We start from the raw sequence: 23,272 nt of genomic DNA, 5'->3' as shown, positions 1-23,272 counted from the left end.
CAGAAGCCACTCCTGAGTTTTAAGAAAGACTGCGACGCTCAGCTGAGCTTGGCACAGTGTTATTTAGATCTCTCTGAGGGCAGACACTGTGTCTGCCTTGTTCACTGACCTTGATCACTCAACCCAGTGGCCAGCGCATAGTCAATCTAGAAAATGTGAATGAAAACTTGAAGTCACATCATGTAGAAATAGGTAGATCAGCAGATACGCGTGTCTTCCTTCTGTGTGTGTGTTAAGGCAGAGCAGAGGAATGACCTGATGAGAGACTGATAGCCAGTAGACCCACCAAGAACACTAACACCCTGTGTAGCTGAGTGTTTGCATCCTGAGCTTTCCAGAAAACAGTGAGTTCAGCAGTAGCTGCACGACAAAGATCCCAAGTAGGGCCTCAGGTATGTAACAGGATCGGCTGGAGTGCTCATCCCGTGGCAGGAGCTCAGGCCGGCGGGCAGTGACCAGCAAAGCTAAAGCCAGTTTTCTCCCAAAAGAGAGCCGCTAGAGGTGAGGAAAGGGAGCTGGAGAGAAGACAGCTAACGTGGAGAAGAGGAAGATGGGGGAGAAAGTTGAAGAGCAGTAGTTCACGAGGCGATGTAGACTGCGTGCCAGATGAAGCCAAGGCCAGTCAGCAGGGCTCCGAGACAGCGCCCTTGTTGGAGTAGCACAGCGGCCACGGCTGGGCAGGGTTGCTCTGAGGGCGTCGCTGGGCTGCAGCGTCGCCCCGTCCTCACAGCAGTGACCAAGTCATCTCCAGGACTGTTAAATTATGTTAGATTATTAAGGTCAGAGATTATGGAATTTGTTTTGGGGACAATTTTATTAAAATAGCTTCCCTTTTGAAAACATTTTAACATTGGAAGGGTTTAATGTTTATTGGTGTAGAAATCTCTTATTTGAATACCGTATTTTTTGAACTATAAGATGCACCTAGGTTTTAGAGGAGGAAATAGGAAAAAAAAACCAAGCCCCACTCCATCCCCATGCCCCCCACCACTGCCACACCCCCGCCCCCCCAACGAGCCAGGTACACTATATTCGGACTATAAGACACACCCCCATTTTCCTCCCAAATTTGGGGGGGGAAGTGCATCTTATAGTCTGAAAAATATGGTACTTCATTCCTAAAATTGCAACCAGCTGAGGTGCCGGTGTTATTAAGTAACTTCACTGGAAGTTCTCCAGACTGAGTGGGCTACTGGCATAAAGCGTGTCCCAGTAAAGGGCAGTCGGCTCGCGCCGTGCCCTGCAGGGTGGTCTCTGTGTCTGCCTGAACCCCGTCGTGTCGGTCCTTTTCTGTCGCTGACTCCTCTTTGTGCCCAGCCCAAGGGACCTTGTCTTTCTAAAACACTGACGGCATTTCTTTTCCGCTGCCACTTCTTCAAAGCTGGAAAAGATCTACTAAACATGTGATAGGTTATCTTATTTTTTCATTTTACTTTCGATTATTTTATCCCTTATGTGATTTGAAGAAGAGAAACAGACAGAGAATGGGGATAGAGGAGCCTGTGGGGCTAGGAGAATCCAGAGGGAAGAATTTTTAGCCCAAAATTGTATGTCAGCTCTAATTAAAAATAAATTAAAAAAATGAACTTTAAGTCCATTCAGCTCCATCATTTGGCAAATAACGAATTGCCTGTTTGCAGCTATAGCCAGGATGTGGTACTTGTGACGCCTCAGGTAACACCTGTCTGTACACAGGTCCTATGAACCAAGATCGCCTCTACGCCGTGTGGAAAGTCACAAGTGAAGCCATTGATGAGCTGCATCGATCACTCGAGTCATCCCCTGGCGAGACGGCTGTGGCAGAGGACCCAGCTGGGTTGAAGGTGAGCTGCAGTGAGTCCTGTGACAGTGTCCCAGTGCCCATGGAGAGGGTGGCCGCTGCGAGACGGCCCAGCACAGTGCCATTCTGACGTGTTCCCTGCAGATGATGCTTTAGTGGCCTCCCTGGCCCTGTTTTCCCCTTTTCTGTTTAACAGTGAGAAACAAAAAGCACTTTCTTCCCTATAGTCATCAAGTTATACGATTGTCCTTGAACAGTGTGGTTTGAACTGCGTGGATCCACTTACACTTAAAATCCACATTTACAGGCACCCGCACAGTTCGAATCTGCATGGTTAAGGGTCAGCTGCGTTTTCGATGTGTGGTTGGGAGTTCCCATGTGGAGGGCCGGTTATAAGTTACATGCGGGGTTTGACTGCATGGGCGTTGGCGCACCCAACCCCTCATTGTTCAAGGGTCAGCTCTCCATGTCTGTAGCAGCCACGGGTCTAGTAATGGCCTTCAGTAGGAGCCAAAAGGATACAAAGGAATTGCTGTTGCTCATAAAGAACTAGTGGGGGTGAAAGTGCAGGCACAACACACATGAAACAATTAGAAAGTGACTCAAAGACGGAGATAGAATGTGCATTGTAAGGTACCATGGGCTGCATACCAAGTGCAAAAGGCATCCAAATAAAGGAAAGTCACTCTAGGTCAATAATTTCATGTTGTCTGCCCACCTGGTGCCTTGAAGCTGCGGGCCTAGGGGTAGGTGGGAGGGCTCCCCAGTTAGAGGGAGTGGTGGTTCGAGGGAAGAGGCAGAGATTGGTATGAGTAAGTGGTGACAGGTGCCATCGGAACCCAAGCTGGGAGCAGCAGGTGAGTTACTGAAGAGGAAGGCTCCCTGGAGGCAGAGCCTGGCGTTGGTGAATGAACTTACGTCACACTAGCTCAAGAGATAGGGAATCACTACAGAATCTGGAGCAGGGGTGTTTTATGAGGATTATTTTTGTCGTGGAATATAGGAGAAATCAGAGTAAGAAAAGACTAGAGAGAGGGGTGCCAGTTAAAGGGCTATTGAAAATTATGGCTAACAATGCAGACCGGGTTGTTGGCTACGGAGAGGAGAGTGCAACTGAAGAGACCCCAAGAGAAAACCACCAGAATGGCTGTGAAAGCAGGCTGAGCAGTGCGAGGTGTTGGCTGCAGCGGTGCCTTTGGCTGGTTAAGCAGACAAACCAGGACTCTCACTTGGGGGTGAGAGAGGGGGCTCTTGATCGACATGCTGGACAATGGGCATCAGTCACACTGTTGTGGGCAGAACAGGCCATATGGATACCCCAGGTGACAGGGTGGAGTCAAGGACTTCACGATGAAAACGGCTGCTTATATGACATCTAGAATATTAGGAGGATTACTTATAGAAAAGAAAAGAGTGGAATGTGGCATCCAGGTAGGCAGGACCCAGGATAGCCTCTCATGAGGAATTTATACTTAACTTTCGGTCATTCCTTTTGTCAGGTCCCTTTGCTACTGCACCAGAAGCAGGCGTTAGCCTGGTTACTTTGGAGAGAAAGTCAGAAGCCACATGGAGGAATTCTGGGTAAGTCTGGGATTATGGAAAGAGCCAACATGCACATTGTTGTATTGTTTCATTTGATCCTCTCTACAGCTCTGTGGGGTTGTTGCCCTCTTATCCAGATGAGGAAACTGAGGTTAGGAATGCTTAAGCAACGTGCTCAGGATCCTGAGCTGTAGGATCGGTCAGCTCTTGGTTGCAGGCAGTGGAAGCCGACTCTGGCCGGTTAAGCGAAGGCAGAGTTCATTCTGCGTGGCCCACAGAATCTCTGGGAGGTGCAGAGTGGCAGGCTGGAGACCAAACTTGTAGGAGCAATGGCCAGAGCCAAGTAATAGCCAGTGTCTCGTGGAAACTGTCACAGCTGCTTTGCTCCATCAGGCACTGCCATCCCCAAATCAGATACTTCTGTGTCCACCCCTTCCTGCAGAAAAGGTTTCTCAGGGAGACTCTTTTCTCAAGTTGCTTACACCCGAATCGAAGTTCACGCGAGCATGTGGTCTGTGGAGCCAGGTCGTGTTGCCGGTGCCTTAGCTGCAGGCGGCCTGGGAAGCACGTGTTTCAGGCTCTGCATCGGGGACTCGTCAGAGTAAGGTTTTCCAAGGTGCTCGATTTCTGGAAACCGTGACAAGTGTCCACTGTGGGCGCACAGCATGTAGTCATGCTCATGGCTGTAATGTGTTACAAAATAAGAATAATGATACAGCAGTTTTGATTTGATACAAATCAAAGTCAGCAAAGGGGGGAGGCATGTGGCATAGTCCCAGGGAAGCGCAGACACAGGCTTCCAGAGGCCTTTCCCAGGGGAGACACACAGGACATAGTTAATTCCCAGCAGTGAGTAGTGACAGCACACGGGAAGTGTTGCCAACCAGGGAGGCTTGTTGGAGATTCGGTGCCCAAGGTTTTTACTGAGGGCTTGTCGCATAGGCAGCTTCAGCCGGGGATGTACGTAAATTCCATACTCCAGGAAGGAAGGCAGGTGTTCAGCATAAACCGTGTTGTTTGTACAAACAGGTTAAACCCTGTGAGCCACTCTTGTCAGTTCGAGTTCCCAGGCGCCAGCCAAGGGTCAGCCTTGGAAGCAGGGATTTCAGTGGACAGCTGTGTAACTCTTCTTCTGAACAGCGGCAGAGCTGGCGTTTGACCAGAATTCCTGCTGAGGCGTTACACTTCTGCTTATGTCAGAATGATGATTTAAACTGTTGAAATGGGGATAATACTTTACAGGGTATTAATAGTAAATTAGGTAAGTTCAGTGGCTGGCACACTGACAGTTCTGAAGGACTGTCAATTTAGGCCTCTGATGAATAAATTAAGGGAACGGAGGACTGTTCTGAGTTCACCGCAACTCCGGCAATGTGGAAGCACCGGTAAAACAGGTAGCAAGCGGGACATGTTTCTTTTCTTGAGGCTGAGTTGATTCCTTGCCCGAGGTAATTACCTCCCCTGTTGTTATTTATCTTTTCCAGCGGATGACATGGGATTAGGAAAAACCCTGACGATGATTGCACTCATCCTGACCCAGAAGAACCAAGAGGAAAACAAAGAAAAGGACAAAAACGTGGCCTTGACTTGGCTTTCCAAAGATGGTATTCCAGTGCCTTCGCAGCCTGCCGTCTCCTACATCGTTTGAGCCAGTGGAGAGTAGACACCCTGGAGCTGCAAAAGCCCGCCTTGGCCGTATTTGATTAATGCATTGGAAGTGTAGTGTTAGGCTACTTTCCTGTGGTATCATTTCTAATGCCAAGTGGGCTTTCGAAGTGACCATTTTTCTTTTTTAACGTCAACTTAGCTTGACCTGTCAGTAGAAGAATTTTATGGAGAAAGCTAAGGCTCTAGAAAACTTAATCTGAATCTAATGATTATTTTTATTAACGTTGAGGAAATAGCTACAAGATAGACCCAAATTAGTTCATGTGTTATTTTTTAAGGGGAATCTGTCACAAATTCAGACTTTAACCACAAGAGCAGAAGCTGTTTTCCATGTTTCTGAAATTCCAGAAGTTTCCAGGTGCTAGACAATTTCTCTTTTATTTCAACCTCTGATTTTAAAGTATAACGACTGTACAAGTCCTTTAGAAGTCCCGTATGTTATTTAGAGACACCACCACATGCAGGTTGCCTTGCACACAAGTACATCTCTCAGCTGGTTAGATAGTTAAAAAATCGGCGGCTGCCAGCTCTCAGGGCCTCTGACGACCGCGGTTGTAGCTGGATCCAGTGTTCCTGTGTGGGGTGGCAGCATGTGTGTACACGCACATGCATGCGGGCACATGTGTGTGTGCCTGTGTACACACACAGGGATGAGGGGCAGTGGTACAAATACCCCACTGGCTCCAAAGTAACGTTTGCTCATCTGAGAGGGTTTCATACTTATATTTTATTTTTTTAATCTATTTTTTAAAAGATTTTATTTATTTATTTTTAGAGGGAAGGGAAGGAGAAAGAGAGGGAGAGAAATATCAATGTGTGGTTGCCTCTCGCACGCCCCCTACTGGGGACCTGGCCCACAACCCAGGCATGTGCCCTGACTGGGAATCAAACCGGTGACCCTTTGGTTCATAGTCTGGCACTCAATCCACTGAGCTGCACCAGCCAGGGCTGTACTTATATATTTTAATGTAGATGTAATTAAGTTACGCTTTTCAGAAAAAAATAATACTCTCTGATAAAGCCCAGGACGAGTTAGGATATGATCCAGCTTCTACCTTCCGGCCACTGGAAGTGCACTGTTGTTCTTTTTAGACCGAGGTCGTGTACTGCCCACTCTCATCTCCCTTTGTAGACTCTCTCTGTGTCTGACACCTTCATAGGGGAAAATACGAAGTAATTAAGTGTTTGGAGTTAAAAGGCCATATCTTCCATTTCCTTCTACTACAAGCTATGTGTAGAAATAAGAGCAGCAGTTGTTAAAAATATTGATCGAAGGAATGGTCAGTTGAGAGAAAGGTAATGCCTCAAGTGAAACGCTATTTCATGGGTGTGACTAGGTGTTGATTTCTTTCCCCCCCTCAAGACTCCACTGAGTTCATTTCCCGTGGAACACTTATCGTCTGTCCGGCTTCCCTGATCCATCATTGGAAAAAGGAGGTGGAGAAACGTGTGAGCAACAACAAACTAAGAGTCTGTCTCTATCACGGGCCAAATCGGGATCAACGTGCAAAAGTGTAAGTGCAGAAATGTTGCAGTCCCTAGGAGGTGCTCAGCGCCTGGGCTTAAGAGACTGTATTGACCGCACCTGCTTTCCCTGAGGTTTCGTTTAATTGGCGCTCGCATCACCAAACAGCCTTCGCCGGTACCGAGAGAGGCCTCTTGAGAGGAAATGGAGTTCTTTTGCTGCACGCTTGTCGCTGTCCACAACAAAAAGCAGGCGTGAGCAGATCTGGGTCGCCCGCCAGGGAGCTGCAGCGTTCACAGTATTTGATGATTGTGAACTTCTGACTCCAAACTCACAGTCCTGTTAGTGTGACCAAAAGTAGCTCGGTCTTACAGAGCGCCTTGATATGATATTAATGATTAGTTGATACAGGTTGATTATACTTTTATGACTATTTTTCATGTATGAATCATCTAAGAAATTTTAAGTTTCAAGAGTTTAGGGTTAGACCTTATGAATTCTTGAGGAGGAATGATCAGGAAGGAGGAAAGAAAATGTTTCCTCAGCTGTTAATTTGAGTCCTAGTCTTTGCCTTTTGGATTTAAAGAAATTGTGGGGGGTGGGGGGGCAGTTTTGTTCCTAATTGTGATATGAGGGTCTGGGTTGAATACTGGCTGAGCTAGCGAAGAACAAAGTTGTTTGTGCTCCTCTCCCCCACCTCTGATGGTGGGTATTTTACCTCCTAAAGAACGGGAAGTTACCTCTCAGGGGCGAATTGCTGGATTGGTGACCCTTGCAACACCCACTCTCGTGACTGAGAGTCCCTCCAGCAGACGCGGGGTATCGGGGCGGCCTGCACGCTTCTCCAGGAGAAACGGCCTGCCTTTGTTCTAGATTTTTATTTAGAAATAAATTGCATCTCACTGGCTTTGCACTTTGAGTATACCTGGTTTGGTATTCACAGTGTACTAGTTGACCAACTGGAATCATTCTCAGTTATACTTTATATGATCCTGAGGCCACACGTAGTTATTGCTGCCTATCTGAATTAGTCATATCATTTCAATCAAAAGTGTAGCTGGAAGTTCTCTCCGGTGCACAGTATTAATTTGGAAAAAGACTTGTTCCTTTTATTAAGAATCTTTACATGCAGAGAGTGTAGGCAAGGTAAACCGAAAGTTTACAGCATGATTCTGCCCAAATATCAAAGCTTGGTCATGGGTTTTTGTAAACCCATTAGAACAGAGGAGAAAGCATCCGATGATGAAAGGCAAAGTGCTTTGCGAGTCTCTTACTTAAGCATCTCTGGGACTTAAGCATCATCTATGTCAAATCATTACTAGATGTTAGTTCCCTTCCCTGCATTCTGTACCTGCCAGATATTATCAAGGTTAATTCGAGCTCAGCTGGTTTTCCTTTCTGACTCATTGGAAGGGAAGAGGGAGGCTGTCCTAATTATAGTCAGTAGACTGTAAAAATGATCAGTCATGAGAGATAAGGAAGCCAAGTGAGTCAAGTTTACTCTCCAGAATCACATGTGTGGATAAGGGAATAAATGAATGAATTCTGTCATCTGTCCTTCAGCCACAGGCATTTTTACATAAAGAAATCAACTCTGCCTCTTGCTGTCAGTCACAGAGGAATCGTTTACCATTTGCTTTGTGTTATGTGTACACAGTCTCTCTACATATGACATCGTCATCACCACCTATAGCCTTCTGGCCAAGGAGATCCCCACAAAGAAGCAAGAGGGAGACGTCCCGGGCACAAACCTCAGTGCGGAGGTGAGGCTGGGGCTGCCAGGGGAGGGGAGCTGGAGCCCTGCCTCCTTTACCTCGAGTCCTGTCACAGCATTGGGGGTAGCAGAGGCACCCGCCTGAGGTCAGGGATGTCCTAGGTGGTCCACCTGTGGAAATGAAGAGCTCTCTGTCCCTCTTTTATTCTAGATGGCCTCCTCACTGATGAAGAGTGAGGTTTGGCACAGTATTCAGCTGTTTTATTTTTAAAGGTTTTATTTACTCTCAGAGAGAGGGGAAGAGCGGGAGAAAGAGAAGGAGAGAAGCGTCAATGTCTGAGAGACACATTGATTGGCTGCCTCTCGCATGCCTCCAACTGGGGGCCTGGCCTCCCACGCAGGCATGTGCCCTGACTGGGAATTGAACTAGCAGCCTTTTCAGTTTGCAGGTGGGAGCTCAATCCACTGAGCCACACCAGCCAGGGCTTGCCAATTTTTTTTTTTTTTTTTTTATAACTAATGATAACTACATTGCAATTGTGGTTGTCATCACATGATTATAAGAAAGCCTCACTTGTTGCAATTGTTATTTTGGGGTCTATGGGGTATACTCTCAGGATATGTTTTATAAATTTATTAAAATACTAGTCTTTCAGTACTAGTATTTTAGTACTAGTATTTTGGTATTAGGCCTCTCTCCACCTCTGAGGAGAAGGGGCTGAAATAATAAGGCTACAAATGGAAACCAAGGGAAAACCCCAAATGTTTGCCTGTGCATCCGGAGAGTCTCGGTTGTCCTGGGCAGAGGCTTTACTGCATAAGTTGGTTATGGGCTTTTTTGTTTCCCTGAAAATATAGTGTTGTTCCAGGAACTCATCTTTAACATGTTTTCCTAATAGAATATTCACAGAGTTCTGTACTTGGGGAGGTCTCTAAAATAGAGACCTGGCCAACTCTGACTTTTTGTAGATGATTAACTTTGTAGGTCCCTCAGTGGCTCCTCACTGCTTTCAGGATAACATTTTTATGTGATACATTAGGCTTTTTATGACCTTGTCCTACTTGCATGTCCCTCTTCACCTACACCCAGCCCTTCCTGTGTCACCTCTGGCTCTGCTGTACCAAGGGGTGTGCCCTGCTCCACCGTGCACTGTCGTGCTGCTGTGCCTTTGTTCTCCCTCTAAACGGAACGCGTTGCCTCCTCACTTGGTCAAATGCATCTCCTGTGCTTGCTTACGTCACAGCGCTCCATTTGTTCAGCAGATGTTGAGCTGCTCTTTCGGGGATTAGGGGTACAGCATGGGGTACAAGATGGGGGGCCTGCAGTCTGTGCTGAATTATCCAACGGGGCTCCCTGTGAGTAACCTGAGTTGCAGGTATCTTGATACTTGCCCTGCTGGACTGTGGGGGTGGGAACTGTCCTTTCGCCTGGCTTAGCATCTTACCTATAAAAGTAGACTCCCAATACATTTTTAGTGAATTTTTTGTAAACTTTGTAAATATTTTATTGAATGAGTGAGTTTGCAGGTTCAGCACCTACTGTAGTCCCAACCCGTTGCTGTTGCTCAAAAGTGGGTCGAAAGAATAAATGAGAATTCAAATTAGAAAACATTTTACTGTTAAGCATCTTAAGCTCAGGGTTGGGGCTCTCGAGTGCCTTATTTGTACCCATGGAGAGTTCCCACTCTTGGTTTCTTAAGCTCGGTGCTCTTTCAGTGCCCCTCCAACCTGAAGGTGAGAGTGGGTCCTCCGTGCTTGTTTGTTATTTCCCCCTATCTTCGTGGGGACGTGTGCATTTTCCCACAGTGTTGCTGGGTCTCGTGGGTGTTTCTTCCAGGGTGTCTCAACACCCCTGCTTCGAGTAGTCTGGGCGCGGGTCGTGTTGGACGAAGCGCACAATGTGAAGAACCCCCGAGTGCAGACTTCCATAGCTGTGTGTAAGCTACAGGCCCGTGCCCGGTGGGCTGTCACCGGGACCCCCATTCAGAACAACCTGCTGGACATGTACTCCCTGCTAAAGTGAGTAAACTCTGGGATTGTGTAAATGTGCACCCTGTCAGTAACCCTTCATAATTATTTCATAGCTCATGATAAAGCTCCGGTGCGTGCCAGGTTATCTCCTGGAGCAGATGGCAAGCCTGTCGACCTTTAAAGGGCAAAAGAATTAATATTTATGAGAAAAATAATCTGTTGATTGACTGTCTGATATAGGACTTTGATTACATTCAGCCACTAAGTATGGAAAAAATGTAGGACAGATTAAATTAAAGGAAACAATTAAATTGAAGTCATCTTTCTTCAGTTCAGTGAATGTTTTTTGGCTATTTCTTCTTTAAAGCATGTGACCAAGGGTCAGGACTACGATTTATTTAAAGCAAACAGAAAAGAATTCTGATTTAAAAATACTTTCTTTTATTGAAGTCAGCCTGTAAGAGGATGTGGAATTTCTTTGCTAGCCTTTGAAGCTGTAGGAATAAATTCTAGCTATTGGTTGCATGTCCTGTTGTGATGACACAGACATCGTTAATGGGGAAGTTCACATTTTTGTAATGCAGTTTTCCTTATTGACCTGGGTCTCTTTGATCTGGTTAGCAGAGCTTTGCTGTGAAGTTCCCTTTTTATAATGATGGGATGACAGATGGAACAGAAAATCTGATTTGTTTTTCATCTGACATCTTTCTTTGAACCTCTTACTCCATCCTCCCGTACTTCTTCCCTACTCTCTGTCCTCCTTCCCCAACAAAAAAGGTTTCTCCGTTGTTCTCCATTTGATGATTTCAATCTGTGGAAGAGCCAGGTTGACAACGGTTCAAAGAAAGGCGGTGAACGGTTAAGTATTCTAACCAAGAGCCTTTTGCTGCGGAGAACAAAAGACCAGCTGGACTCCGTGGGCAAGCCTCTGGTAATCACATTCCTGTGTGTCAGTGGGGGGGGCGGGATGGACGGCGACCCTGTCCTCGCCTGGGGTTGAACAGCCATCTGCTTTGCTTCCGGAGCCTCCCATTTCCCTCTGCGGAGGCCCTGGGGCTGCTGTCCTGTGCCTCCTGTCCTCATAGCCGTCCTGTCGTGCTGTGTGAGAGTAGCCCTGTTTGTCGGGAGGGGTGGAGGCTGCTCTCCAGGCTTGACTGGATTTCCAGTGTCAATCTTTTCTGGGGCTCACTCTGGAACATTCAGTTAACTTATGTAACTTCATCCCAGCTGCTTTTTTCCCTTTACTTTTCCAAGGTGATGCTTCCCCAGCGCAGATTTCAGTTGCACCGTTTAAAGCTTTCTGAAGATGAAAAGACTGTTTACAGTGTCCTTTTTGCAAGATCAAGGTGTGTGCCAGGAGGAAGCGCCTCCTTACATGTACTGTGGTTTTTCTGTCCTTGCTTGGCACTGAGTCCCGCGTTTTTGAACTGTATTTGTGGTATCATCGATCAGGTGGATATCTGCGTTCCTGGTTTTATACTCCCCTTTCTCGCCCCCTACCCCCCTGCTCAGCTCACCTTTGTCTCATTTACACGTTGAAGGCCTTCGAACCTGTCCTTTAATGGCTTCCGCGCACAGAAATGCTAGGGCGTGGCCACTGTGTGCCAGTCATCTGGTCCTCACCAGCCTATTGGGAAATTACATTTCTTTGATCTTGGACCTGTTACCCAGCATCTCATTGGAACTTTAAAAAAAACTGCTTCATTATCCTTCCTGTCATCTGGTCTTTGTACTTTCCCTAAAACTCTTCTTCCCTGAATTCCAGATTTATTCTCCCACTACCTCTCGCTTCCAGCATACATATGTTTTTTCTCTTTGTATACCTTATATTTATTAATACTCATCAATATAAGTAATATTATTGTGTTATGCTAATAATATCAACATATCAGTGCATTGCATATTAATAAACATCATTTTGTATTAACATATAGTTTATTAGTAATTTTTAAATGATTTGTTTTTTATAGCTATTTTTTGTAACCTTTGACCAGTGCTTGTTATAAGCCTAAGTAGTTTGACAAGTTGAGTTTTACCGTTTTTCAAGGCCCTGCTGCAAGCACAGTTAAGCGGAGGCCATTGTAAACCTGTGGTTGTGGCGAACATTATACGTGCGTCTTCTTGTTTGATCTGAGACAGGTCAGCTCTACATTCCTATCTAAAAAGAAAGGAAAGTGGGGGCAACCAACCTGGACAAAGCCCTGATAACCCATTCAGTAGAGGTAAGCAGTGGACACTCGAACACGTACAACTAGTAAAAATGTGTGTTCGATTCATAAAATTACCACAGTGGGAGGCTGTGAATTCTTGGTGTCGGGGACTTGACCTCAGCTAGGAGCCTCAGACTAAAATACGACATGCTGACCTGCAAGCGTCAGTCCTGGTGAGCTAAGCTGCTCTTTAAATCCCGTTCACAACCTGCTCCATTAAATACCAGCAGGCTGGCAAAGAACACCAGCATTTCCTCTGGCTTATTTGGAGTGAACAGGAGTGAGTGTGTCATTGGACCTCAGACCAGAGCATTTGAAAAGAGCATCATTTAGTTCTCGGTTCATCCCATGTTTCTCTGCTGTGAGCCCTCACTGTGTCCTGTGGTTTCTTTTTCCTCCCGAAGCGGCGCAGGAGCCCGGGCCCGGTGGGCCTGCACGCCCTGCGGCTGCAGACTCGCCGCAGGCCAGCACTGTCCACGTGCTGTCGCAGCTGCTGCGGCTCCGCCAGTGCTGCTGTCACCTTTCTTTGCTGAAGTCGGTAAGAGCAGCCGTTAGCTCCGTACTCGGAGGCACTGCCGGGGGCTCTGCTTCAGTCTCTGCCTGTGGGGTCCGGTCTGCTGGGAAGTGGGGTTCGGGTGGGTGTTTGGTTGTACTACTTGGAGGGTCAGGAAAGAGGGTGCCTGTTTATCTTACTATGTTTTATATGAATCTTTATTGATCTTGACAGTTCCTATGGTGTTGAGAACAGTTTCTATGGTTTGTTTTGTTTTAAATAAGCTTTTTTTTTTTTTTAAAGAATGGCAAATGGCATTGTGTTAAAAAGAAAACCATTTATGAATACTTTGGTATTTTAAGATGTTTTAGGTTTTTTTCTGCCTTCAGGTAGTATTAGGGCTTTTAAGTCTAATGTATGAAAACTCAAGTATTTACACAATTGGAAAAGTCGCCTTTACATTGGAGAGAGGCACATCCATAATTAAGAGGAGTTTTTTATTCTTTTGAGGAGTTGTAGTAGTGAATCTTGATTATCAATAGCTTAATGTACTGTACTGTCCCCGCTGGGGAAAAGAATGATCACGTAATATGCCTGGCATGTCACTAAAAAGTTCTATTTGATTTATCTTTAATCTGGTGAAAAACTTGCAAGATTACATGTGCATCAGGGTTTCTCTGAGGAGACACTGATGATAAATTAGGAGACACTGCGCTGTGTGGAGTGTTCTCTGTCAGCGCTTCATTGATGCGTCAGACGGCTTGCTGCCTCAGTGTCCACCGGTTCCTGTCCCCTGTCTGTCCTCTGCGCAGGCCCTGGACCCGACAGAACTGAAGGGCGAAGGCCTGCTCCTTTCCCTGGAGGAGCAGCTCGGAGCTTTGACCTTGTCCGAACTCCAGAGCTCAGAGCCATCTTCCACCGTCTCCCTTAATGGCGAGTGCTTCAACACGGAGCTTTTTGAAGACACGAGAGAGAGCACCAAGGTACTCTGTCACCTCTGTCCTGCAGAAAGGACTGGGACTCTTCACATGTTTGTCCATTGGATGGCAGAGCTAGGACTGTTCGACTGTGGCTGGTCCAACTGTCCCTTCCCTCTTGAATTCTAATTTTATCTGACCAGTAACACTCAAGTCACACGGTGGCCTGGCAGGGAGTGGGGGGGGCCATCCCGGCCGTGAAGGCAGATTTTCTGTCCGGGGTCACTGGGAAAGGAGCCTATCAGCTTTATGCTAGCAACGGGGCGAAGCGAGCCAGGGGTCTGTTTCCAGGAAGCTTTAAAGGAACACAACCAAGGCTGGACCCTGGAGGTGGCTGAGTGCATCTGGGAGCCAATTGCTTGCACTTGTCGAAAGGCTTCCATCTGCAGTAGTGTTTCCTACACAGCCTTCTGCCCTCATTAGTCCCTGTTCTCCTTTCCCTGGGGCTGGTGAAGGCTGCAGAGCCCCAGTGGCGGAGGGCTGAGATAATGCTGTACATGAGTCCCGCCTTTCATCTCAGACCCCTTCTCGGCCTCCACCTCTGTCTCCAAAGGCTTTGTTTAAAGAAGGAACTAGAAAGGAGGTCACTGCCGAGGGGCTGTGTTACTTCAGAATACTTTTAATTAAGTTTCTAAAATATTTATCTAGTCTTTACCACTAACAGCAGAGAGAAACATAAGAAGAGCGCCGTGTGTGGCCGGACTTTCTGTCCTGGTGCCTTCAAAGTTAGCTGTTGGGTTAAAACTTACCTTCCCAATCACTCGTGTGTCTTGTCTACTACTCGGGTAATGTTTATTCACAAGGCTCCTTAGCACGAGCCCATTAACAGTAGTTCACACCACTTAAGGCTGTTTTATGAGGGGAAGGGAGTTTTCTCTGGTAACGTAAACCGGAGCTCAGACAGAACGTTACTGGAATTTGACCCCAGCACATGGGCCATGGATCCTGCTTCCCCGCGACAGTTTTCTCCGAATACCCACCACCACCTTTCTCACGTGGCAGGCAGAGCACTTCCGGACCTTGAGCTGTCAAGATACCACACACTTCACGTACCTGCTTTTTTCCTTCTAATTCAAAATGGGACAGTCCTGTGCCCCACCTGCTGCCCGGGCACCCGCCTATTTGTTCAGACCGGGAAGCAGTGGCACGTGTGGGGCCTCTGCAGGTGACCGCTGTGACAGCAGTGTGCACTGGCAGGGCTGAGGGCACCTCCGAGTTCATCGGGCTCAGCCCCACTTTCCCAATGAGGAGTCCGAACTCTTCGGTGGGAATTCTGAAGTGATACAATCAGGTGCTGACAGAGTGAGAACTTTCTTCATCTTCAGATTCCTAGTCGAATTCTCTTCCTCCTCCACTGTCTGGGGGTGAACTCTGGGGCCCTCCAGAGGCTTTTGAAAGGTCACTCACATTAGCAGTCGGGAAGAATGAACTCAGCTGCCGTCCAGTGTCATGCCCACGTGTTCTTGCTGACCGATTCCCCTGTGGATTCGAATGTACCCAAGGGGTTTTATAAATCTCCAGAGAGTAGGTTGCAAGCTGTAGCAAGTGTCACTCAGTCTGGACACGTCCTCTTCTTCAACAACATTTGGAACAGGCCTTCATCTGGGTAAATCTTTCATCGTCTCCTCCCACAAATGTTAGGGTAGCGCCTTCTGCGGTCTAGTAATGTGCTAGGTGCAAGGGACACAGAAATGGACCAGATTCTGCCGCCTTGGAGCATCCCAAGTCATGAAAGTAAGAGATGATTAAATAAGCAACTGACACACAGTACAAAAAAGACCATGGTACTGGAAACAAAACGCGCTGCAGTGGCCTGTGGGCAGCGGGCAGCTAACCCATACTTGGGGGCTAGGGAGGACCTCCAAGAAGAAGTGACGTTAAGTTGACATGTAAGGGTGTCCTAGGCAGGGGGAACAGAATGCACAAAGATGAGACACGGCGTGGCTCGGTGGAGGAGGGATTTTGATATGACTACAATGTTGTCTGAAGGCGTAGTGAGAGACGAGGGTCGTTGTAAGGAGCTTGGCTCTTACCTCAGTGGGGAGCCACTCGTGGGGCCTTAACCAGCGGAGGACAGTGACACACTGACCCTTCAGAAGTAGCTCTCTGGCTGCAGAGAGGGCTCAGACCAGCAGCAGAGGGGATTTACCATCCAGGATTCCGCTTCGGTGGTCAGGTGAGGGAGAGTGGAGAAGAGTGCTTAAACCCACACACGTTAATATAACCTTTTCCAGATTTCATCGCTGCTGGCAGAATTGGAGGCAATCCGAAGAGATTCAGGGTCCCAAAAGAGGTAAATGTGTTATTTCATTATCCAAGTGTTGCTTGTGAAATACTAAGAAAGAAAACCTGGTATCGCTGATAGTTATAAATCTTAGCTTTTTATATCAAGGACCTTGGGTTGTGCCCCGCAGAAAGCACTGAGGTTATAGCCCAACTTCCCTGTGATTTCTGATTAAAGTATTTGTGGCGCTGACCGAAAAGGAAACCCCTAGAGGGTCAGAGTAGGCTAAGCCCCTGAAGAAGTATTTAAAAGTCAAGAAGCACCCAAAGAAAGCAAGGGAGTAACAGAAGCAAAAGGTGGGAGAGCTGTGTGGGCAGACAGGGAGCCCCCTCCGAGCTGGGGATATTCTTAAGGGGAGGGGGATGGGTATTAGGAGGTCCGTTTGTTGTTTGTTACCACTTACATGTGTGTCACAAACCTGCATTTGCATATGGAAAATAGTTTAATCTAAAATCTTAAAACTAATTAAACAGCATGGAGGGGTTGGATGAGGAGCGTAGAGAAGTCCTGGCAGCTTGTTTGTATGACTAGCAAAGGGCAGCGGCCTGCGTCCCTTCTCTGCAGGAGCAGGGCCGGCTGTGCGTGAACATCAGACCCCCAGGTAGCTGGAGGCTGCGGAGCTGAGTGTAGTCTAGTCCCCACTTGACCCTGACTGCAGTTAGCACCAGGCACATCACAGGCTGGATCTGGAAACACCTGGCGGCATTATCACCATTTTTAAAATGTCACAATGTATTTATCTCCATTACAATCTTAAAACGTGATCTAAGTGTGTGCCTTTCCCCCCTTGGGCAACAGAAGGCCTTTCCTCATCCACATTTGACAACTGAATGTAAGAATTATAGGGGCATTAATGCCCTGCAGATGAGTTTAATCTGTTGGCGGGGGTGATGATTCGTTTATTCCCTCCTGCCAGTGTCATTGTGTCTCAGTGGACCAGCATGCTGAAGGTCGTAGCGTCGCACCTGAAGAGGCACAGACTGACTTACGCCACCATTGATGGCTCTGTCAGCCCCAAACAGAGAATGGACTTGGTAGAGGCATTTAATAACTCCAGGGGCCCTCAGGTATGAGCTGGTCGAGTTGGAGTTACATAATTAGGAGCAAATGTTTCTCAGTTCTACAGAGAATTCTAATGTAGCAGCTCAGTTGAAATATATTCATAGTTTTGATCCCTCCAGGTCTTTTTCATGTATTAGACATTTATGGGGTGCATATCAAAGTATGCAAATACTCTAAAGAGAATAAAATATGAGGGTTAAAAGGAGAGTGAGAGCGGACCTGGTTTGGATCGAGAGCATCTTGGTGGAGGAGGAGGCAATCCTTGAAGAACAGGTGGGGTTTAGAAATGAGGAAATATGGGGGGAGGTGGAAGAACGAAGGCATCTGATGATGGATGGTGAGCATTTGGAAAGCTTTAGTAAGTGATGGGCAGGAGGAGCACGGTGGGGGCGGGGGCGGGGGTGCAGCAGCTGATGGAACAGACGGCATCTGGTTAAAGGAAAGTTTGCCGAGCTGACCGCCCCAGGCCTCTAGAGTGTGTAGGGTTTATGTGTTTGGCAGACACATTCACCAAAAAAATGTGAAGTAAGAATGTTTTCAAAGGTGAGGCATCTCACAGTCTCAAATTACTGCCTTTACGACAGCAGGAGGAAATTTGGTAGGAACACTGCTTATCTACATTGATCTGGGGCTTGAACCCGAGACAGAAGGAGAGGCGAATCATGAGACCAAAATCTGTGAAGTTAACGGTGTGCTTTCTTTGGAAGGTTATGCTAATCTCTCTTTTGGCCGGAGGTGTTGGTCTAAATCTGACTGGCGGAAACCATCTTTTCCTTCTGGATATGCACTGGTAAGCACTCGGGACTTCTCCCCAGTGGTCCCTGCAGAGTGGGGAAGCGGCAGGCTAGAGCAGTAGTAGGGCCTCCCCGCGTCCTCCGCGGTCCTTCTGCGTGGGGAGGATGCCTCAGTGCACACGTGTGTGCAGGTGCAGATCTAAGCAGGGCGTGGGGCCAGTGGGCAGCCCTGCGTTCCTGAGCTACAAGGCCTCCAGTGTTGCTGAAAATAGTCCATTCGCCTTATTGTTATTCTAACATCTGTTTCCATGGAAACTGGGAGCAGGGCTTTTCCTCACAGTTAAAAGCTACATCCCTCAGTCCTACCTCTTCAAAATCCCATTTTTCAGACATATTTGTTGATGTCTGGAGAACTCTCAACCCTGGAAAAGAGGGAGCAGCTACTCTAAAAGGAAAAGGGGGAGGGATTTTCTAACTTCGTTAGGAATACAGCCAACATGTCGCCCTTGGCCTCCCAGGTGACAGCACTTTTCTGGGAAGTTAGATAAATGAGTTCACGTGTTGGTAAAGAAAAGTGTCATAATTAGCCCCAGCTTCCGGTTCTCCAGCTGTGCCGGTCAGGGATCGCCCCACATCAGGGGACTGTCCAGGCAGCCCCGATGGGCACAAGCAGGCCAGCCTGTTACCATTGTCCTGGGGATGTGTTTGAGTCTCACCTGGGACTCCGCTACCTACGCCTGGGAGTGAGGAAGGCAGACTGGGAATTAGGCTATTTTCCGAAATGGAGAAATGTTATCTAAGATTTTAAAGCAGTAAGGAGAGAGACTAGATGGGAGTTGAGAATGAGAACCTATAAAGAAGGAAACAAATTGCCTCCCTAGCTGAGTCACAGAATGTGAAAGTCGAGAAAGGTGTTTGAGATCATTAGCCAGCTCTCATGTCTCCAGGTAGCAATGTGAAATGTAGAGGAGGCTGGATGATTTGCCCAGATCGCCCAGATCGCCCAGCTCGGTAGTGACCGAATCTGAACGTTGGTTTTACCTCTGTTACTAACACTTGTGAACCGATGACAGTGCTGAGTTACTATAGGCAGTGCCCCCGCTTCTCAGTAGAGGGCAGGGAAATATCTGACACTTAACTTTCTGAGGCCAGCATAGCCTGGGACAGGATCTAAAACCTTCTTCTCTAGATATTTTAGGCTTTGTAGGCTACATAGGTCTCTGTTGCATATGCTTCATTGTAGGATTCTTTCTGTCTTTTTTACAATCTTTCAAAACATAACAACCATTTTTAGCTAGAGTCATACCAAAGACAGGCTGTGGGGTGGATTTGCCTGTGGCGCTGGCCACCCCTGGCCTCAGATGTCAGTGCCTTTGAGCTTTGCCTCTCTTCCACCAGGAATCCCTCACTTGAAGATCAAGCTTGTGACCGGATTTACCGAGTAGGGCAGCAGAAGGATGTTGTCATACACAAGTAAGTGAAGGGCGCCCGGGCCCTGGGGCCCTTCCCAAATTCTGCTTTCGTGCAAGTCTCTCGTGGGGAGTGTTTTAATAGAATGTGAAGTATTTGGTGATCACTTGACTAATGATGCTCCTGAGGCCACATCCTCCTTGGTACTCACAGTCAGGAAGGGGACATGGGCAGTTTGGGGATGACCTTGGAGTTGGCCCCTGCAAAAGAAGAGCAAGCTGTCCACAGCGGTGAGGCTTATCTCAGTCTAGGCAGCCTATGAAAGGACCCTCTCCCTTTCTCTCGCTCTCTCGCTCATGACTTTTATTTTGATATAATTCCAGACATACAAAAAGAATGTAAGAATTCTTACACGAACAATACAAAAAATTTCTGTATGTGTGTATAAACGGTTTTGCTGGACCATTTGAGAATAAGTTACAGGCATGATGCTTCTTTACCTGTTAATACTTCAGTGTGCATTTCCTAAAAATAAGGACATTTTCTTATGTAACCACAATAAAAGTGTCAAAGTCAGGATGCTAACAATGAGACAGTACTACTGCCTGAGCTGCTTTGCCACGTGTCGCAATGACGTCCTTCTCAGCAAAAGAAGAGCCGAGGTCCTGCATAGCCTTGTTGTCATGACTCACGGCTCTTGTCTCCTTTTATCTGGAACGATATCTCAGTCTTTTTTTGTTTTGTCAGTTTTACCACACTGACATTTTCAAAGAGCACAAGCCAGTCGTTTTGTAAATGATTCCTCTCCTCGGCCCCTCTTCTCTTTGGAAACAACAAAACCTGCCTTTAGCATCAATGCTTCAGTCCTGTCTCCAGCTGTGGGCCTCTTTTTCTCCTTTCTTTTCTGGCTGCATTTCCTGAAGAATTAGATATCACTGTCTTTATTTGCTTACCTCCCATTCATTCCTCAACCTTGACCAGCTAACTTTCACCCCTGTGTCCCACTGAAATTGCTCTTGTTAAGGGGACCAATGAATTTGAAAAGTTGCCAACCCCAGCCATTGTTACTTTTCCCGTCTTTAGCTCCCCTCTCGCTTTGGTGCACCTTCCTTAAGAATCCTGTCTAGTCCATTAACTCCAAAATCTGTATCTTCGGTTCCAAGACCCCCTGACCTGCAGACCTGGACATCCAATCCCTGCTCAGTGTCTGAGTCTGACTGCCCACATACTCACCCGTCATTCATTCACTCACGCGCGCATCTCATTCAACTCCAGAAGTTCCTACCCATTGAGAACTCACTGTGTAGTAACTGCTGTTACACCAGGGACTCAACATGTCGCAAATGGAATAGTTTCTTCCCACCACCTCATAGCTATTTACTCTTCTGAATTCCTCGTTTGTGTGAAGACCGTCACTGTGAAATCCTAGTGCCAGAAACTAGATTCCTCCCTCTTTCTCACTTTCCATTAATGGACCTACCAAGTCCATTAATTTTCTTCCCTTCCTTCCCAGCCTCACTGCCCCTTCCTTCTTTCACATCTGCACTTCTTAGCATGACACGCAGAGCCACTTGGGGTCTGGCCCTCCAGCCTCTCGAGCTTCCCTCGAGCGTGGCGGAATCCTTTTGACTTGTGCCCTGGCCAGACGGGATGACTTGGTCTTCCTCCCACATACCATACGTTACACCTCAGCCATGGTTCTGCTTACGTTCCGGTTCCATAGGATGCCCTCCCCGCTCTTCCATCTGGCAAATGCTGCTCACCCTCCAACTTGCACGTTAACAGTGAGCTCTTCAGTGGAGCCCCCCCCCCCCGTGCTCCGGCCAGAGTTCCCCTCGCTCCTCTTGCACACTGGACGTATTTCCATGATTGCACTTTCTGGGCGTTATTATTATTGTTTATTTTTCTCTCTTGTGTTCGCTTTGAGAGCAAGACTGTATGAATCTCTCCATACCTACACTTAACATAGCACATGGCATATAGTGAATTTTTAATCAACAATGGACGAGTGAGTGAGTGACAGCAGGGGCCTTTCCTCAGTTTGGAAAACTTGTCAGTGTGAATTCGCCCAGAAGTTAGATACTCTATTTTCAACCAGCACACGTACCTAGCAGAAACCTGGTAAGCTTTAAGGCCTTCTGATCTTATCAAGATGGAGCTTTTTGTGTGAAAGCTGGGTCTCTACATTTTCTGGATAGGGATGTCATTTGCTTATTTTGGCATTTCTCAATTACCTTAACTTGAGAAGGAAAAAGTGTTGATTTGAGTCACATCATTTTTACAGGGCGTGTACTCAGCCCACGCTGTTTTGGACCGCCTAAACATAGAGCTCTTAACCAAGCCTCAGAGAGCTTCAGCGAAGGGAGAAACTTCATTTAAAAACTAAAGCACAGTAGAAGTTGGCAGATGTTATCAGATATGCTGCTTTGGGTTCCTGATCCTCTGCTTCTCTGTGTTTTAGATTTGTTTGTGAGGGAACAGTAGAAGAGAAGATCTTGCAGCTCCAAGAAACAAAGAAAAATTTGGCCAAACAGGTTCTATCAGGCTCCGGAGAATCCATCACCAAGCTCACCTTGGCTGACCTCAAAGTCCTTTTTGGCATCTAAGTTCCTGTTTACAGAGCTCCGAACGGTGCCACTGTCGGTTGGTAGTGGGCACGGTCCTCTGCGCCCTCCGTGGCGTCCCATTTCACCATCAGGCCCTCCTCACAGGAAGCTTGTTCTTATTCGCAGAATGAGGATCAGTTATGTTAACCAGCTGCTCGGTCAGTCACGTTATTCAACTTATTCAATGAGTGACATACACACCAATAAATGACTTCGGCTAAAAAATTGTTTTAGTGTCAGATAATTGTGGAAAACACTCTGGAAGAGTTGTGCATACGCTTCAGTAAAAGCTCTGTTGCCGCCCTGGTCAGGTGGCTCAGTTGGTTGGAGCGTCGTCCCACACACCTAAAGGTTGCTGGTTCAATTCCCAGTCAGGGCACATACCTAGGTAGTGGGTTCAATCCCTGGTCGGAGTGCGTGGGGAGGCAACTGATCATTCTCTCACATCGATGTTTCCCTTTGCTGCTGTTTTCCTCTCAGCTGATGGGGGACCTAGTGCTATTACCTTTTCTGACAGGGGCTCCATCCGGTCTCTTTTCCTCTCCTGCCAGTGAGGCTGCAGCCATCTCTGTGGGCTGAGCAGAGAGTAGACCCCTTCGGCCATTCCTCTGCAGTGTTCTCACGTCTGGGCACTTCTCCCTGCCATGGTTAAGATTGAGGAGGTGCTTTGTACATAAAGAGATGTTTAGTGTTTGTGTCCTTGTTTCATTTAGTAGCTGGTATCTTATCACTTAGTGTCTTATCATTCCGTATTGCTATCATATCACGTACTATTTGTATCAAGTTAATATTTCTGCCATTTTTATAATAGTATTTTTACCTTTACAGCACTTGTAACATTTAGTATCAATGCTTCATTTGGTATTGCTGTATTGTTTCATCTTTGTACTACTGTATCGTCTAGCATTGGGATTGTCCTTGGTATAATCTAATGTGTTTGACAGTGTAACAGGATAATGCTGTTTTCACTAAACCGCATTTCCTTTTCCTGCTGGGCGCCCAGAGAGATTACATTTCCCCCTCTTACTGCAGTTACGTGGGTCATGTTACTGAATTCTCGCTGAGGGAATGAGGACAGAAGTGATGTAAGTCTTTTATCTTTCCTCTAAAACTTTGCAAATGAATTTTCAGGCCCCTTCTTCCCTCATGGGCCCACTGGACGCAAAGGACCTGATGGACAACTCCAAGGCCCTGGAGAATTAATTCCGAAGCCTCTGAATTAGGGGTTCTTACCCTGTTTTTTGGCCGTGGAGCCTTTTGGTTCCTGAATGGAACAAAACCCTCCCTAAATGTGCCTCCCTTCTCACCCCAGCTCACCCACATTGGACTATGACCTGGTCAAGAAATAGGTTTTTT

General features: G+C 47.0%; 1 protein-coding gene across 6 annotated transcripts in view; it reads left to right on the top strand.

Annotated features, from left to right (window-relative positions):
- Positions 1-22,134, top strand: part of TTF2 (transcription termination factor 2) — a 35,542-nt gene extending 13,408 nt beyond the window's left edge. For all 6 annotated transcript variants that reach the window (XM_045203783.2, XM_045203782.2, XM_024570647.3 and 3 more), the window contains 16 exons: positions 1,696-1,823; positions 3,280-3,361; positions 4,807-4,926; positions 6,354-6,504; positions 8,113-8,218; positions 10,007-10,188; positions 10,918-11,071; positions 11,395-11,486; positions 12,280-12,362; positions 12,755-12,888; positions 13,656-13,826; positions 16,055-16,113; positions 17,021-17,171; positions 17,874-17,956; positions 19,299-19,373; positions 21,772-22,134. In XM_045203783.2, coding sequence (XP_045059718.2) covers positions 1,696-1,823; positions 3,280-3,361; positions 4,807-4,926; positions 6,354-6,504; positions 8,113-8,218; positions 10,007-10,188; positions 10,918-11,071; positions 11,395-11,486; positions 12,280-12,362; positions 12,755-12,888; positions 13,656-13,826; positions 16,055-16,113; positions 17,021-17,171; positions 17,874-17,956; positions 19,299-19,373; positions 21,772-21,916 — 1,916 coding nt within the window. In that variant the 3' untranslated portion in view covers positions 21,917-22,134. The remainder of the gene's footprint in view (positions 1-1,695; positions 1,824-3,279; positions 3,362-4,806; positions 4,927-6,353; positions 6,505-8,112; positions 8,219-10,006; positions 10,189-10,917; positions 11,072-11,394; positions 11,487-12,279; positions 12,363-12,754; positions 12,889-13,655; positions 13,827-16,054; positions 16,114-17,020; positions 17,172-17,873; positions 17,957-19,298; positions 19,374-21,771) is intronic.
- Positions 22,135-23,272: the final 1,138 nt, after the last annotated feature.

Source organism: Desmodus rotundus, unplaced genomic scaffold (genome assembly GCF_022682495.2).
Source record: "Desmodus rotundus isolate HL8 unplaced genomic scaffold, HLdesRot8A.1 manual_scaffold_322, whole genome shotgun sequence".
In the NCBI taxonomy this organism is placed as follows: Eukaryota; Metazoa; Chordata; class Mammalia; order Chiroptera; family Phyllostomidae; genus Desmodus; species Desmodus rotundus.
Note: the sequence above shows the minus strand (reverse complement) of the source record. Positions and strands in the feature narration are given on the sequence as shown.